Source organism: Rutidosis leptorrhynchoides, chromosome 7 (assembly GCF_046630445.1).
Source record: "Rutidosis leptorrhynchoides isolate AG116_Rl617_1_P2 chromosome 7, CSIRO_AGI_Rlap_v1, whole genome shotgun sequence".
NCBI classification, from domain to species: Eukaryota; Viridiplantae; Streptophyta; class Magnoliopsida; order Asterales; family Asteraceae; genus Rutidosis; species Rutidosis leptorrhynchoides.
Genome location: NC_092339.1, coordinates 75,371,363 through 75,385,230, shown reverse-complemented (window position 1 = coordinate 75,385,230; position 13,868 = coordinate 75,371,363). Strand labels below are relative to the sequence as shown.

The window sequence follows — 13,868 nt, the reverse complement described above, 5'->3', positions numbered from 1 at the left end:
TTTTATGCCCCTTATGTGATCAACATATTGAAACCATAGAACATGCGTTGGTTAATTGTCATAAAGTGTCTTCAATTTGGGTACAACTACTAGATTGGTGGAATCAAAACAATACACTAATCTCTAACATCAATGAAGCTATCATCTCCGACCAAGGTTTCTCTCACAACTCCATTGGATCTTCCTTATGGCAAGCTACTAAATGGATAACTTGTTACATTATATGGAAACACATGATTCTAAAAGTTTTCTCAAGAAAAGAGTGGAACCCCGCAATGATTATTTCCGAAATTCAATCACAAAGTTATAGTTGGCTCTCAAACCGATCGCGGAAAAAAATGCCAATTGAATGGCACCAATGGCTCATCAACCCTTCATTTTACGTTACATCGCCTTCAAAACGTAAGGGTATCGGTTAACACGACATTTGAATAATTCGGAAAATGTTCGTAGTATCTAATTAGCTCATGTGGGTTAGATTAAAAGGGTTGGTTGTTTAACAACTTTGTCGCCGCTTGATCGGCACGGTTTTCTCCTCCTTCCCTGATTGTATCTTCACAAGTTCGTTTCCCTCATGGTGTTGATTAGTCTACGACGCTCCTGATTATCGCCTTTTAGATTAGAATCCATCTTTTTCCGATTTTATGATACTGTTTATACCATTGTATAGATGAGCATAGGGACTTGTAATGTTATAATCCGGGTAATAAAATAACTTTTTACTTTTCAAAATAAAAAAATAAAAAAATTCAAATTGTGAAATTACATTTTAGTAAGAACTTTTTAAATTTTTTTAATGACTATTTATATAACCAACACATATAAAGGTAATTAGATAATTTCAATTATTCAAAACAAAAAAACAAACATTAATTAACTATCTATCATCTATTATCCTATCCATACATCTCATATGAATTCAGTCGTCACAACTTAATAAGAAATAAACAAACGATCTATACTTTAACCAGCCAAACAAACATGTATTGAATATCAATTTTACAATCTGAAACAATAATTTCAAAATCTTAACCCTAAAACAAATTAATCAAGCCACAAAGATGTTTTGACCAAATATTTACATAAGAACACTTAAAAACACTCAACGAATCATAAATTCTATGATAAAATATCACAAATTAAACTAGGGTTCTTATGTAGAGAAAAATAAAACGGCTTGAACAAAATGAATAATGTGATTATGATTCTTCAATAACCCTAATTATTACCTAAGTATATATTTGAAGAAAAATGCTAAACTTGCAAAAATCTTATAAAGAAAATCTTACGAATTGCCATCACATGCGAGTTTTAACTTATGTAATTGCATGTTTTTTTCACATAACTTCTTTCCCATGATTGGACCACCTCAAATTGTATAATTATTTCGATTTTTCTAAATGTAGCCTTTAGGGCTATACTTAAGAAATTATGACATGCAACTTTGATTTGTACATTGATTATAACCACCCACTAACTTTTGATAACCACTTCACTACTATCTTAATGTACTATCATCTAAGCATAATTTTATTTCACAAGTATAGCCTTAAGGGCTACACTTAGAAAAGTCCTAACTATTTTTGTGAAAATTATGTACGCATAACTTTTCTCATATTTGAATACCTAAATGCCAAGAAGCCCCATTGATCTGATAACTTTGGTACTATAGTCTATAGCCCTCCGATATCAACACCACATTGAACTAGCATATTTCCAAAATCAAAATATTGACAACCAAGACCCTAAACTTCTGGAATCTACATAATACCCTGAACATTTTCTGAAAAACCACAAATATATTGACATAACATTCAAATAAGCTTGAACTAACTACATCTATCTATGGTTTCTATTAAAATCCTATAATGATGATGTCATTATTAGGCTAATTCTTTTGTTAAAAAATCAAAAAACAAAAGAAAAAAATCTAAGCATGGTGGGTGATGTCATTAATCTAAATAATTTTGAATTAAAATTAAATCTTATTAATTAATTATTATTATTATTAAATCTTATTAATACTCTTTTTAATTATTAAAATTAAATAATTTTGAATTATTATAATTAATTATTTTGAATTGAGTACGAGAAAGTATAAAAGCTAGGCAGAAGGAAACCAATTCTAAATTTATATTATAATTTACACTTTTAAAATAAAATGACAATCAATATATATTATATCTTATGATTAGATGTGAATTGTTTAATATGCATTTTAGGTGTTTGATGAAATGTTCAGCTGACGAGTTTCTTAGTCGGACTGTGTGGTTTTACGGGTCATTAAACTAAATAACTTTAAGATTTACGTTCACTTAATACCTAAAACATATCATTAAACTGTTTAGTTTAAACAAACCCGTGGTTTCACGGGTCATTTCACTAGTATTTTAACATTCCTGCTCAAGTTTATTTTGAAACAAATCTATAAGACACAAAACGTTACACACAAAGTTATGCCGGCTAGTAATCAAACCTTTAGTAAAATATTGGCTTGTTAATTATGATTGAATTTTATTTGTTTTAATTACACCAACACTAACTTTCTATGTCATAAAATGAACATCAAATTCAAAATACTTGGTTTGAAAAATAGGATTAACAACTATTTGAATAGCAGAACTATTGTCACAAAAAGATTAACAGGAAGTTCAAAATCAATATTTATATCCTCAAGCACATATTTAACCTATATAATTTCACAAGCAGTACTTGTCATGACCCTATATCCTGCTTCAATAGAGGACCTTGTTGTATTTTCAGTAGATCAATTCGTTAAAATATCACCCAGCCATATTTATTTCAGATCTTTTAGATTTAACGGACTAAAAATGAAAACAGAAAGTAGGATGTTAGTTTTAATATATATAATAAGCCCAAATTAGTTAATGGGCCAAACATTTAAACCGATTGTTTGGCTAGGGTTATTGAATACCTACCATATAAAAACCCTCAATTTTTCATTTCTCTAACAATTGCTGATACACGGCAACTGACGGCGCAGCTCGTAACCCTTGAATTATTCCGGTGGTGACATGGTTAGTTACCGACTTCTTTCCGACCATTTTTGCTGATTTATATACGTGCTCTCATTTTCATAATTAATATTTTAATATTAATTATTAATATTAATATACTAATGAATAAAAAATAAAATTTGTGCAGACATTTAAGAGAAGAAACGGAGGACGCAACAAGCATGGGCGTGGACATGTGAAGTTCATTCGTTGCTCCAATTGCGGTAAATGTTGTCCCAAGGTATAAATTCTCTATATTTTTGATCGATTTGTTTTTAATTATTGAAAATTGAGTTATTATTGTATACATTTGTTTAATATTTTGTTATTATCGGTGAACACATGTATGGAATTTATACTTTTGAGTTTCGCTAGTGGTTTAGTAATCACTTGAATTAGCCCTAGATGTGAATTGAACACTTAGACACATTGAAATGGTTTAACGTAATTCTATGCAAATTATGTATGGAGAACACCTGATTTTATATGAAGCTGTGTACAAATTTTCATTTAGCTTTTAGGTTAAGTTGATTGTAACATGTGATATTATGAACTTAATCACTTAGTTACTTTACAGGGGAGGTTGTTAAGAAAAGGCTTATAATAAAAAAAGTTCATATATATAAAGGTTGCTATTTGTTGATGTAAACATTTATTTTTAAATGGTAGTTGTAGTCAATCGTTAAAAGTACATTAATGGAAGTTTTAAGACCGTTAATGCTACTCTGATCGTTCACATCATTAGAAGAGTTTTTGATGTTAATGCTTGTTTACTGGACTCATGACTGGTTAGTATTCTCATAAATAAAAAGGTAGTTGTGGTCAAACGTTGATAGTTTTTTTTATTAACATATCAGGACAAGGCTATAAAGAGATTTCTTGTCAGGAACATAGTGGAGCAAGCTGCTGTTAGGGATGTTCAAGAAGCTTGTGCTTTTGACCGTACGTCAATATCAATGCTAAATCTTTTTTTTTTCCTTCTTAATATTAATTATGTGATTTTAATTTGTATTATCTACTTTATGATTGTAGAGTATACCCTTCCCAAGTTGTACGTGAAGATGCAATACTGTGTTTCGTGTGCAATTCACTCTAAAGTTGTCAGGGTTCGCTCTCGCATCGATAGAAGGAACCGTGAGCCACCAAAGCGTTTCTCTCGCCCAAGGGTACGCAATTTTTATCATATCACTTACTTATCGTTGCTTTTCATACTATGAGATCCTCTTTTTACGAATGAATGGTTCTTTTTCTGAAAACTATGTACATGCAACTATTCATATACTAGTAACTGGTTGTTGGTTGTTTATGGTGATATTTGGCTACTGGTCAATCTCTTTGAAAAAGTTCTGGTCTTTTTTCTTGGATTCTTTTGTTTTATAACTTCTGGTAGTTAAAAGCTTGTTTTGTGTGTTTTAGGATGATGGTCCTAAACCTGGTCAAGCTCCCCGCCCAGGTGGTGCTGGTGGTCCGGCTCCTGTGCGAACTTGAAGATGATAATGTTTCTCATCGTGCTACTAGAAAAGTCGAACTAGTTATATTTCAAGTATAAACCGCTATGCCGTGTTTCTGTTATAACTGTTTACCCTTCACCTGGTTTCTTGGTTCCATTACTAGTTTCAAAATCTTTACTTTAATGAAGATGAGTTTTCTGGGTTGGTTGTTTGGTTTAATATACTGTTATTACTTCGCACGGTTTGCTAGTGAGACTTGGGTGCCTTTATGCCATACCATTTTTTTTCCAAAAGCTAATTGAAGTGTTAACCTTTAGATATATGACATTTGACCATATAGCATTTGTAGTTCAAAATCGAAACTTAAACAGTGAATTTTTTTACAATTACATGTGAATCGAACAATACTATTATATCATATCATTATTTATTGTAACAGGAATGTCGTGGCCTTTTGAACTTGAAAACAGAAATGCACGAACATGAAGCAATGTATTCAACAGTAATGTGTATTTTATTATAAACGTTGATTTTAATTTTAATGTTTAAGGCTGTGGTCCATGTCTTGAAACATACCTGCTACTTCATGCTACTTCATTGTGGCTGCAACATTAGAACGGACTTCATATTTTGCAATCGAAGAAGAGTGTTGATTGCTTGCTAATTCAATAAGCAGAAATCATGCGAGATGCTGCAATTATAATTAGAATTAGCAACAGGGGACCAAAGAACTAAATTACTGCTTATTGAATTATTTGTGTCTAAATGAAACATTAAAGATGTAATTACTGCATATTGAATTATTTTGTATTCAAAGTATTTGCTTTGTAAGGTAAAGATTGAGTGATGTGCAATGTAGTAATCATGGTGTGAAACTGTGAAATTAGGAACCCAAAAGTATTGCTCAAAATTCATTTATACATCTTAAAATTCAAATACATCGAAATCGCAACTATAGTAGCAACATAAAGCAAACAGATCAATAAACTCACAAAATATAAGTTCAAGAATAATGTATAGATGAAGATGACATATGGAATGACTTTTTTACTCGGATGCCACCTTCTTGAACCTGTACATTACTTTCTTCTTCTTTGAGCTTTGATTATAGAATGTAAGCACAACCTCTCCAGCTTCTCTACATTTAAACCTCCCACTGATTACCGATTCATCGCAAGTAACCTTCTTCGACTTTTGAACGATAACCGTGTATCCATCTTCTTTACTTGGTACGAATTCCGCCCCGTATGAAACTTCATTTCCCACCACTCTTGCCTCCCAAACCAATGTACATATCTACAGTTGATCAAATCAATTTAGACCGCTTTCATAAGCAAAAACAGAAAAAACAAGATATTATCCGAATGAATCAGTACCTCAGAAGCTGGAAGCTCGACTGTATGTTCGCAAGAAGGCTTGATGATATCTTCTATGATGCAATCAGAGGTGGTGAATTCTTGTTCACCTTCCCTGCTAAGCCCGCCATACTTAACTGGAACCAACTCAGGCGATACATATCTGAATTTGCATCACAAAAGAATTTATAATTACGTAGTACTCCGTATCATTTATTTGTACATAATACTAATAACCATGTACAAAAAACTCATTTAAGGCTAATTTAGCCTACCATTTTTTAACCTCGTTTTGGTGATTAACGTCTTCTGACCCGGGTCTCTAAAATCTACTACATTCGTCACAAAATAAGCGTCCACATTTACATTTTATTTTATCTTACTTTTAAAGGTAGACAACTTTACCATTTTACTCTTGCACGTTGTTTTTAATCATAAATCTATATCTTAAGTAAAAGTCAAAAGTGGTGTTTGCCTTTTAAAACGAAGAATGCTTATACTTTATCTAAAATTGTGTGACTGATAGAGACGGCACTACCTAGTTAGTCAAAAATTATGCTTATACTGTTAAAGATACAAGACATTTAATTTGGAACATAGAGACGGCACTACTTAGTTATGGTCCCACTCACAACTTACTGTACATATTATAAGAATTACAGTACAATTTACACTAAAAGAATTAGAAATTGTAATTGAATTAGAACTTACTTGAATAGAGTTTCAGTAGTTTTTGAAGGGCCTGCAAACACAAACTTGCTTTTGGTCCTTTGTGTGAACAATGTGTTGATCACTTTGTAGAAAGCAATGTACCACCATGGAACATTAATAAACACCTTCAACAAAACAATATAAACCCATCTTAAAAACACATTCTTAATATAAAAAAACACCCAAGATGCAAATGTAAAAACTAAAGTACAAAACATGTGGATGTTAGGTTAAGCATTGACTCTACAGGTCAAAAAAACAAAGATCAGAACATGCCTTTATGTCCCAGACAATTAAAATAATTAAACTGACACACTATTATTCGGTCCTCTTATAAATACTTTCCACGCCTCTATTATTTTTTTTCATCAGAAATTATTTACTTAATACCAATATTGTACGCTCAAAACAACTGTTGTTTGTATCATTATAAACATTTGTTTGAATCATTATAAACATTGAAATAATTATTAAATAAATCAGTTTGTAATCAGGTTTAAACGGATGTTCAATATTTGGTTTCAAATCGATTTACTTGAAAACCGAATAAAGAACAAAAGAATCTGAATGCAATTATTGGTTCGGTTTTGTTTTAATGTTTTTGAATTTGAATTTAGTTTCGGTTTTCGGTTCTGCATTCAAAATATTCAAAACCGAATAAACCAAGAAAACCACAAAACAAACCAATGAAGACCCATATGGCCATATCGATTCAACCACTTAAATCATTAAACTAATAAAGTGATCACCAGTTCTGTTTTCAAATGCATTGCTTAAATATACGGATTTTTAAACGAATAAGGGTTGCATAAATTTAATATACAGCTGTTATATATCGACTTTATATTTTTATGCACATTAACAACATACTCTAACATCTTTATATTTTTTAATCAATAAAGCACAAAGAATAAAAAGTTGAAATCCATACCTGTCTGGCAACAAACTCAGGGTAGTTATCCTGAAACAACTGAAACACCTGCCGGAGTTGTTTCTTAAACGGCGCCGGAGTAGAACTCATATCATTAACTTGAACAATAGTTGAAACTCCATTAGGACTAAAATCAAGCTTCCTGACACTTTTTTCTAAAAACTGAATTCTCCACCTTATAAACTGTTTTCTTTTTTCTTCATCGGAAAAATTAACTGTTTCTCCGGCAAATGCATTGTAACAAACAGGATGACCTTCTTTATCAACACCATGCATGTACACCCCTTTTTCTTCTTCATTCCCCAAATCTTCATTAATTAACGATTCAATTTCGAATTCTTTTCTCCATGCGACGACGTTTTTTAGCATGCTTAATGCTTCCTTCACTTTAAAATCACGTGCACGAAGAAACTTTAAGAGTATGACGTCACTACGATCGTCAGCAAGTAACGGAACTCCCCAAATCGTAACTTCTTCCGGTTCGACCGGAATTTCGGTTTCCGCCTCCGCCGGCTGCGGCTCGGTTTTCACTATAGTTTCTTCAATCGCTTCGTTTTTCTTCGCTCCGTCTTCTTCGGTCACATGTTTTTCCGGTGACTCTGCATCCGCCGGCGCATCCTTACATTCAACTGTCTGCTCGACTGGAGAAGACTTCTGTTCTGCCGCCGCCAGTTTTTCAGCTGCCGCCGGCGAAGAAGCGGTGAATTCGTGTTTGTTTAGAGCTTCTTGAACTAATTGTTTAAGTTCATCTAAAGCGAGTTTTTGTGGATCGGGGAGTTCACCAACGACATTGGTTTCTTCTTTAAACGACGTCGTAGAAGTTACCTTTTTATGGTCTTCAACGGCAACAACTTTAATGGGTTCGGGTACGGGGACCACGGTTTCTTTTTGGCAAGTTTCGGGCTGGGGAACAGTGGAGACAACGGCAACATCGGCTGCTTGTGGAGGTGTAGTAAGTGTTTCTTCGGCCATTAGATTAGATTAGATGATAAGATGATATCAGATCAAATCAAATAATGATTGTTTAACGAAAATAAAATGAAAATAAGAAAGACAGGTGAGGAAATTGTGTGATGAGGTGGGGGTTTTAAGGGGTTTTAAGGAAGGGATGCAACAGTCTGTCAGTGAGTGTGAAGAATATAAAAGAGTGGGGTCCAAACAACGGTGTGGGTTGACATAGTATTAGTTTATAACAAAGGACTATAGCCAAGGTCGAAAATGGAGGAAGATGGGAGAAGGTAGAAACTTTAAAGTGTAACGGTTAAGACGGGTCGAAAGATGTTGACTAATGTGTATTTTTTTTTTTAGATATTTGCCTTTAATTTTAAATTTTAATGTTTGAAAAGTTTGTGTTTGAAATATACAAAAAAAAAAAAAAAAAAAAAAAAATTTCAACGTTGGTCAACATCCGTCTCGACCACGTATCGATTATGTCTTGACCCCGTCTTGACCGTCTTTTTAGGTTTTTTACCATTTTATACCGTTTTTGATCGTTTTTTAGTCGTTATGACTATATTTACTATTTTACTAATAACATTGTTATTCTCCGTACTATATAGTGTATAAATGTGATTGAATACTACTACTATATGTTAGAATATACGTATATATGAAACTAAAAACATACAAATGCACTGCAATATAATTGAAAACATAACAATAAGCTGAATCGTAAAAACGATCAAACCGAATAACAGGAGCGAACCGGGCTTGTGTTTGACACAATTCCCTTAAACAGATTCGACGTCTGTTCCCAGGGTACACCGGTTCGAAGCAGCGTACTGCCGGACTTAGAACACTTGCCTGAAAAGGAGTCGGATGCGTGAAACTGAGATGAAACGGATTCGTTTACTGGTATTGTGTGTGTTATTTCTGCAGACTGGTTTCCAATTTTATAACACAAAGTTGCAGCTTACTACTCGTATCCACATCAGTATGAAGTGGATCTGATTCACAATTGCAGCTTACTACTGGTATCTACATCAGTATGAAGTGGATCTGATTCACCAAGTCAACAGTGGAAACCAAGTTGGAAAACATCCACATCTGATGAGGTGTATCTGCAACTACTCCACAACCAAGTGACAAAAAAAAAAGTGACAAAAAAAAAACATATTCGTGTCCGCAGGTCGTGCGGGCACGCCCATTGGATCACAGGAAATCTCAAGTTTTTGCAACCCCCTGCGCGATAGTAGGTGCTAGAGTAAAATATGACATAAGATCTTGACATAGGTTTGGAGATAAGAACATATATACATCTCATAAGTCTATCTCCACTCCTATGTGGGACAAGATGCATTCCATACTAGATTTTTATATTCTTGCATCAAACACACAACTTTGAGACTCGATATCTCATTCACATTTTATCCGTTTTGGACACGTTTTAGCTCGTTTTAAAGTCCTTGTCAAAGACTACAAAACTCACTAAATAGCTACCAATATATATTACGTTATCATATATTAATATGTGTGCAAAGTTTGGTAAAACCCATTTGTTTTAACTAAAATTTCCAACACTATAATTATACGAGTAGTTAATTATAATTATTGATAAACTTAATGATATATTCCCTCCGTCCCAAAATAATTATCCTGTTTTGACTTTTTGAGTCTTTTTTCTTCAACTTTGACTTTAAATATCTTTATTTGTGTTATATAATATCGAATAAAAGTTATACCATATGAAAACACATTCGAAAATGAATCTATTGATATAAATTTCATTAAACATTTTATAGCATACACCAATAAATATTTAAAATCAAAACTTAATAAATTGACTTTGAAAAGTTCAATAGGACAATTATTTTGGGATGGATGGAGTATTTTTTTATAACTAAATTGATAATATGTGAAAACACACATCATAACACCATATCGTAGGATTCCTGAAATTTTATATTTAAAGAATATTTAGAGCTAAATAAAAAATAAAGAGATGAATATAGTGCTTCAACCATAAATTAAACAAAAGAATTAGATTGTGCATCGTCGGCCCCATTTGTAACAGCTTTGTAGCTCTGTCAAATACACATACATCATCATGAACATGAACCCTTTATGGGTGGCCAGCTTCCTAATATATTTATTAAGCATATAATGTAATACTCCGTATTAAATTAAAATTAAATTAGTTTAACATCTAATATATATGTAGATAATTGATAAATATATTGTTAGTATCATATGGTGCATTAATGTTAGCTCGTTTTGGACTCTATTGTATTGGTTGTACGAGTTGATCTTCGGATCAGTTATTAATGTTATCGTTTTTTTGCAAAAAAAAAAAAAAAAATGGTGCATTAAAAGATCAAAGCTAGGAGGTTGGGGAATCTTTTATTTTGAGGTTATAAAATTAATAGATAGTGCATTTTTCTCTGCCACATCCTGTTTTGGTTTTATACTTCTGTAACTTTCCTATTTTTCGTTTTAAAATCTGATTAATTGGATATATGTGTTGGTTATCTTTGTTACATGTTACTCTTAATCAAACTTTTGTTAATCATTTCATCGTTTGTTTGTTAAGATTTGATTTGATTCTAGATTCAAATCATCTCTAGTGATGACCAGATGTTATTGTGGCCATGACAACTATTTATTCATTTGTATATTTTTGTTTTATGTTTGACATATAATGATATTAGTAAGTGAAACTTGTCACTAATCTTACATATAAACCTATAATGTTTAGTTTTTCCCAAAATAAGGGGAGGCAAATATCTATAACTCATCAAATCCAAATTCAATCTAAATTTAGTTTCGGTTTTACATCTTTTGAATCCGATTACATCGACACCAAATTCAACTAATAGTAAGTTAAGTTTTTTGGGTTCGCATAGAAACCTCCCTAGCAACAATCACATTGGGTCCCCATAGCGAGTAAAACCCCTGGGTGACGAGCCACTGAGCGGCCGAGCGACGAGACCTGTAACCGGATGAATTGCGCATATTGACGTTCCCTCTAGCCAATAGTCCAATTAATTCAATTATTGGCGTTACTAAAAGTTGAACCTGGGTTAACTAGTTCATTGGCAATTTGGTGGCAACTTGGGCTATGCCAAGTGGTTAATATGTTAAGTTATTAACATTAATATACTACAAACTAATTTTCAAATCAAAATTTTTTTTTTTTTTTTTTGAAAGGCAAGTTTCATTAAAAACCACGAAGAGAAACAAGAGCACATGTACAACGCAACACACACGAAGACTAAACCAACTAACAAATAGTTGCAAAGAGAGCAACTATACGAAAACAATATTACAACATGCTTAGATAAGTACTTGGATTATTTAGCCATATAAGCCAATCAAAATGCCTTCCTTTTGATCTATAAGTGATCCACTCGAACGATTTGGATTGAATCTCGTTTAGAATGATTGGAGCACTTCCCGATTTGCCTTGAAACACTTTTTCGTTACGAAACTTCCATATTACGTATGTAGAAATCCAAGAGATAGCTTGCCAAAGCTTTTTACCGAAACTTGAACAATGACTTGGGCCATTCTCCTTTGTGATGTCGCAAATATTGACCCCCGAAAACGGACCTAAGTTCCACCATTTGAACACCCGAACCCAAACCTCTACCGCTACCTTACATGAAAGAAAAGCATGATCAATTGATTCCACCTCGTCCTCGCTTGTTGAGCTCTATTCTCACCGGTAAGCGTTTATTATTGACCCTCCAAATGAACACCTCAAGCTTTTTAGGAACGAGAGAATTACGGATGTATTGCTGAATCGGAGGGGCTTGGCCGAGAAGCTGCTCGTCGATAATACCTACTAGTTTCTTCACTGTCATGATGCCATCCGACGCTAAACTCCAAGTCCAAGAATCCCTGCGGCTAAAATCGAACTTGTACGAAAAAATTAAGTCTGTTAAAGTCGACAGCTCCCCAGCGGATCTTCCAGTGGGCTCACGGGCCCAATTCTAGTTTAACCCGAGCGCACTTTTAGAAACAGAAGCTGCCACCCTGTCACTAATCGCCACATCCTTGACCAGCTCGAGCCTGTATAACCTGGTGAACCTGCTGCAAAGCTTGCCATTTCCCAACCAATTTTCGTGCCAAAATGAGGTTGAACTCCCATCTCCAATAGTTTTGACGAAGGAGCTCTGGAAATTCACTTGCAACTCATCCAAAGCATTACCTGCTAATACAATATTATACCATGTACCTAATGTTGAAGAGTGATGAAAATCACCCTCCGACATCAAGCCACCACACGGACCATAAATACTCCGAATAACTTTGACCCAAAGTGCGTTGGTCTCGGTTTTGAACCTCCACCGCCACTTTCCCAAAAGAGCAAGATTTTTCCCATTTAACGAACCAATATTTAACCCCCCATTCCCAAAAGATTTGATGACATTTTTCCATTTAATCCAACACATTTTTGAACCCGTGCCCGACCCGCCCCAAAAAAAAGATCGTCTCACACACTCTAATTTTTTGATTACACATGGCGGAGCGCGAAAGAGAAAGAAAAAGTACAACGGGAGACTATCAAACACCGATTTAACTAAAACCAATCTTCCTCCAAAAGACAACGTCCTCATTTTCCAACCCGAGAGCCTAGCATTAAACTTGTCAACAACCGGAAGCCAATCCTTCATTTTTGACCCAATAGGCAACCCTAGGTACAAGAAAGGTAATTTGCCTTCTTGACAACCGATGTGATTTGCAAGAGATTGTATAATCGAGTGTTCCATCCCAATACCATACATACAACTTTTTTGAAAGTTGACTTTTAGCCCTAAAGCAAGTTCAAAACACTTGAGTAAATTCCTCAAATTAAAAATATTGGATCGACTCCAATAACCGAAAAAAATGGTGTCATCTGAAATGTCCCGTTCTTATTGATTAAAAACGTTCCATATTAATTGATTTCGTTGCGAGGTTTTGACCTCTATATGAGACGTTTTTCAAAGACTGCATTCATTTTTAAAACAAACCATAACCTTTATTTCATAAATAAAGGTTTAAAAAGCTTTACGTAGATTATCAAATAATGATAATCTAAAATATCCTGTTTACACACGACCATTACATAATGGTTTACAATACAAATATGTTACATCGAAATCAGTTTCTTGAATGCAGTTTTTACACAATATCATACAAACATGGACTCCAAATCTTGTCCTTATTTTAGTATGCAACAACGGAAGCTCTTAGTATTCACCTGAGAATAAACATGCTTTAAACGTCAACAAAAATGTTGGTGAGTTATAGGTTTAACCTATATATATCAAATCGTAACAATAGACCACAAGATTTCATATTTCAATACACATCCCATACATAGAGATAAAAATCATTCATATGGTGAACACCTGATAACCGACATTAACAAGATGCATATATATAAGAATATCCCCATCATTCCGGGACACCCTTCGGA

The 13,868-nt window shown here is 33.5% G+C and overlaps 2 protein-coding genes across 2 annotated transcripts; one reads left to right on the top strand and one right to left on the bottom strand.

The window, feature by feature from the left end:
• Positions 1-2,926: 2,926 nt before the first annotated feature.
• On the top strand, positions 2,927-4,743 carry LOC139858173 (small ribosomal subunit protein eS26x-like). Its single transcript, XM_071847028.1, has 5 exons — positions 2,927-3,038; positions 3,166-3,258; positions 3,875-3,959; positions 4,050-4,183; positions 4,434-4,743. The coding sequence occupies exons 1-5, from the start codon at positions 3,036-3,038 to the stop codon at positions 4,503-4,505; spliced, it is 387 nt and encodes a 128-aa protein (XP_071703129.1). The 5' UTR covers positions 2,927-3,035; the 3' UTR covers positions 4,506-4,743.
• A 669-nt stretch (positions 4,744-5,412) lies between these two features.
• On the bottom strand, positions 5,413-8,437 carry LOC139858218 (patellin-3-like). The gene is made up of 4 exons (XM_071847069.1): positions 7,466-8,437; positions 6,535-6,659; positions 5,845-5,986; positions 5,413-5,764 (listed from the first exon to the last, which is right to left on the bottom strand). The coding sequence occupies exons 1-4, from the start codon at positions 8,435-8,437 to the stop codon at positions 5,516-5,518; spliced, it is 1,488 nt and encodes a 495-aa protein (XP_071703170.1). The 3' UTR covers positions 5,413-5,515.
• Positions 8,438-13,868: the final 5,431 nt, after the last annotated feature.

Bases quoted from the DNA above. Each gene is read 5' to 3' on its own strand.
- LOC139858173 (XM_071847028.1), top strand. The intron at 3,259-3,874 runs GTATAAATTCTC...TTAACATATCAG, and splicing joins GCGGTAAATGTTGTCCCAAG to GACAAGGCTATAAAGAGATT. The intron at 4,184-4,433 runs GTACGCAATTTT...TGTGTGTTTTAG, and splicing joins AGCGTTTCTCTCGCCCAAGG to GATGATGGTCCTAAACCTGG.
- LOC139858218 (XM_071847069.1), bottom strand. From the start codon at position 8,437: ATGGCCGAAGAAACACTTACTACACCTCCACAAGCAGCCGATGTTGCC. The intron at 6,660-7,465 runs GTATGGATTTCA...GTTTTGTTGAAG, and splicing joins CTGAGTTTGTTGCCAGACAG to GTGTTTATTAATGTTCCATG. The intron at 5,765-5,844 runs GTACTGATTCAT...GATCAACTGTAG, and splicing joins TCGAGCTTCCAGCTTCTGAG to ATATGTACATTGGTTTGGGA.